The following is a 3115-nucleotide window of genomic DNA, read 5'->3' on the forward strand; positions in this document are numbered from 1 at the left end:
CCACCATTATCAATCATCACTCACTTTTTCTCTCCCCTTAAACGCCATTTCCCCTCTTTTTCCAATGGCTTCTTCTCTGTCTTCTTGTTGGGCTTTGACACTGCTTATTTGGGGTCATTTGGCTGCGGCCTCTATGGCCAATTTCTACTCAGATTTTGATATAACTTGGGGAAACGATAGGGTATTGAACAATGGTGAGCAGCTTCACCTCTCACTAGATAAGTATTCTGGCTCTGGTTTTCAATCCAAGAATGAATACCTCTTTGGGAACATTCATATGCGCTTGAAGCTCGTACCAGGCAATTCTGCAGGCACTGTTACTGCCTATTATGTAAGTCCTCCCTCCCTCCCTCCCTCCCTCTCTCTCTCTCTCTCTCTCTCTCTCTCTCTTTCTCAATCATGCACTAATTGTTTCAGTTAGTTCAGACTTTACAGAGAGAATCAATAGCAGTGAGATGATGGATTTTGATGTTGGGTTTTTGCAGTTATCTTCACAAGGCCAGACCCATGACGAAATCGACTTCGAATTCCTGGGGAATTTGAGTGGAGACCCTTATACCCTCCACACCAATGTGTTCTCTCAAGGGAGGGGAAACAGGGAGCAACAGTTCCACTTATGGTTCGATCCAACCAAAGACTTCCACACCTACTCCATCTTGTGGAACCCAAACCACATCAAGTAAGAACTCTTTCTCTCTCTACACACTCACATTCATCTCTCTCTCTCTATATATATATATAAGAAGTTGGATTCTAAATATAAATTCCGATTCGAACAGGTTTTCAGTGGATGGTACGCCCATAAGAGTGTTCAAAAACGCAGAGCATTTAGGAGTTCCCTTTCCAAAGAACCAACCCATGAAGCTATATTCGAGTCTGTGGAATGCTGATGATTGGGCCACAAGGGGTGGTTTAATTAAGACTGATTGGTCTCAAGCTCCTTTTGTGGCTTCTTACTCTAACTTTGAAGCTGATGCTTGTGTTGCTTCTAAATCATCAGCATCTTCTTCATCTCCATGCAAAGAGGCCTCTGGTTCAGCCTGGTTGAGCCAAGAAGCCTTGGACACAAATGGGCAAGAGAAGTTGAAATGGGTTCAAAAGAATTATATGGTCTATAATTATTGCACTGATACCAAACGTTTTCCTCAGGGCCTTCCCCCTGAGTGTTCACTCTCTTCTTAACTCACATCTCATACCCGTCATTCTTTAAATTTCATTATACCCGCATTGGAGGTATCATCACATCGTTTATGTATAATTGTTTCCCCCCATTCATATTATTTTAAAATGAAATATTCGTTTTATTTGATCACAAAACTATTGTGGGGTCCATTCTCCTCCCCAAATCTCTCTCTGTCTCTCTCGTGGCAAAAAGGCCGTGGCCTTTTTCTTTTCTTTTTTTGAAACTATTGGCTCGTGGGTATTCAGCAAAAACAATGCGGATTCCTTTCTTCTTCCTAGCGCTCCATCTCTCTATTATAAAAATAATAATAATAAAAAAAAAAAAATGGAAAGAGGCCCCTTACTTAATATGAGGACGTCACACCTACTTCTGTCTAAATTTGGTGATTGTGAGTGTGGAGAGACAAAAAGTTTATATATATATATATATATATATAAAACAATCCAATCCATCAAAGTTGACATTTAATCTCTAACGTCAATTGTGACCTCCCGTGACAAGCATAGATGTACTCACATCATACTATCCTATAATAAAATGCCTGCTGTCCTTTATCTCTTCCAATGTCTTTCCCAAAACATAATTTTTACGTGAAAATAAATCCAATAAGATAAGAGTAGAGCAGCGTTTAAAAAATCGTCTCGCCCGGTTCGACTCGAAATTCACGAAAAAGGTACTGAATCGATTCAAAAATCGGGAATCGTCCGGTTCTAGAGAGAACCGGACGATTCCGCACAGTGACTTGCCGATTCACTGTGCAGAATCGGCGAGTCCGTGAAGAACACGGGTTGCACAGTGTTCTTCACGGATTTTTTCAAATTTGTCATTTTTTGATCATTTTTTTTGTTTTTTTCGACATGTGATCTGTTTTGCAGGCTGTAAACAGCTTTATTCAGCTTTTTCAAGGATTAAATGGTGGAAAAATTGGTTGTTTTTGGATCAAGAAAAATTCGGGGTTTAGGGTTTCCGCCATTTATGAAATTTCATGCCAAATAGGGCATGAATCTTTCAAAATTTGTAGGCATATTGATCTTAAAGCTGTGAATCAAAAGCTTTTGTTACTAATTTGTGATAATCGTTGAGAAAAATAGAGTTTTTTGGAGATTGAAGGCTTCGATTCACAAAAACAGGTAAGAACTTTGGGTTTCTTTTTTTTCCGCCATTTGATTTAATTCACGGCATATTTTGAACAAAATGAGTTCAATAATTAGGGTTTTTAATCTTTATTGTGTCTAGTATGATTTAAAATTTTCAATTTTACGTAATCTGGTCAATTACAGCAAGAAATTTGATATGAACAGTGAGATGTTTGCGGAACCAAATTCCGCTGTTTTTTTTTTTTTTTTCCACCTTTTGATTTTGTTTTCATGATATATTAGAAATAATGTGTTAAAAATTTAGGTTTTTGATTCCTTATATTGTTGTTTATAAGAAAATATAGTCAATTGGATGTAATTTATTCACTTGGAGGTGAATTTTTGAGTTAAAATCGCTTATGTAAAACGACTCTGTGAAGAACAAATTTTTTTTTTTTTTTTTTGTGTGTAGCCCATGATAGAATTTTTTGTAATCCATGATCAAAATGTTTGTTTTTTTTTCTTGTAATCCATGATCGAATTTTATTTTTTATTTTTGTAACCCATGATAGAATTTTTTGTAATCCATGATCGAATGTTTTGTAATCCATGATCGAAATGTTTGTTTTTTTTTGTAATCCATGATCGAATTTTTTGTTTTTTGTTTTTTATGTAACCCATGATAGAGTTTTTTGTAATCTATGATTGAATTTTTTGTTATCCATGATGTAATTGTTTTCTTCTTTTTTTGTAATCCACGATCGAATTTTTTGTTTTTTTTTGTTTTTTTTTTTGTAATGCATGATCGAATTTTATGTAATCCATGAACGAATTTTTTGTAATCCATGATAGAATT

The 3115-nt window shown here is 35.9% G+C and overlaps 1 protein-coding gene across 1 annotated transcript; it reads left to right on the top strand.

Annotated features, from left to right (window-relative positions):
• On the top strand, nt 1–1317 carry LOC18447934 (xyloglucan endotransglucosylase protein 1). The gene is made up of 3 exons (XM_006857974.4): nt 1–331; nt 486–679; nt 780–1317. The coding sequence occupies exons 1-3, from the start codon at nt 65–67 to the stop codon at nt 1180–1182; spliced, it is 864 nt and encodes a 287-aa protein (XP_006858036.2). The 5' UTR covers nt 1–64; the 3' UTR covers nt 1183–1317.
• Nucleotides 1318–3115: the final 1798 nt, after the last annotated feature.

Source organism: Amborella trichopoda, chromosome 2 (assembly GCF_054954075.1).
Source record: "Amborella trichopoda isolate Santa Cruz 75 chromosome 2, AtrichopodaSantaCruz75HAP2 v2.0, whole genome shotgun sequence".
NCBI lineage: Eukaryota > Viridiplantae > Streptophyta > Magnoliopsida > Amborellales > Amborellaceae > Amborella > Amborella trichopoda.

Coding starts and splice junctions, on each gene's coding strand:
- LOC18447934 (XM_006857974.4), top strand. CDS start 65: ATGGCTTCTTCTCTGTCTTCTTGTTGGGCTTTGACACTGCTTATTTGG. Junction 332..485: donor GCACTGTTACTGCCTATTAT/GTAAGTCCTCCC, acceptor GGGTTTTTGCAG/TTATCTTCACAAGGCCAGAC. Junction 680..779: donor TGGAACCCAAACCACATCAA/GTAAGAACTCTT, acceptor CGATTCGAACAG/GTTTTCAGTGGATGGTACGC.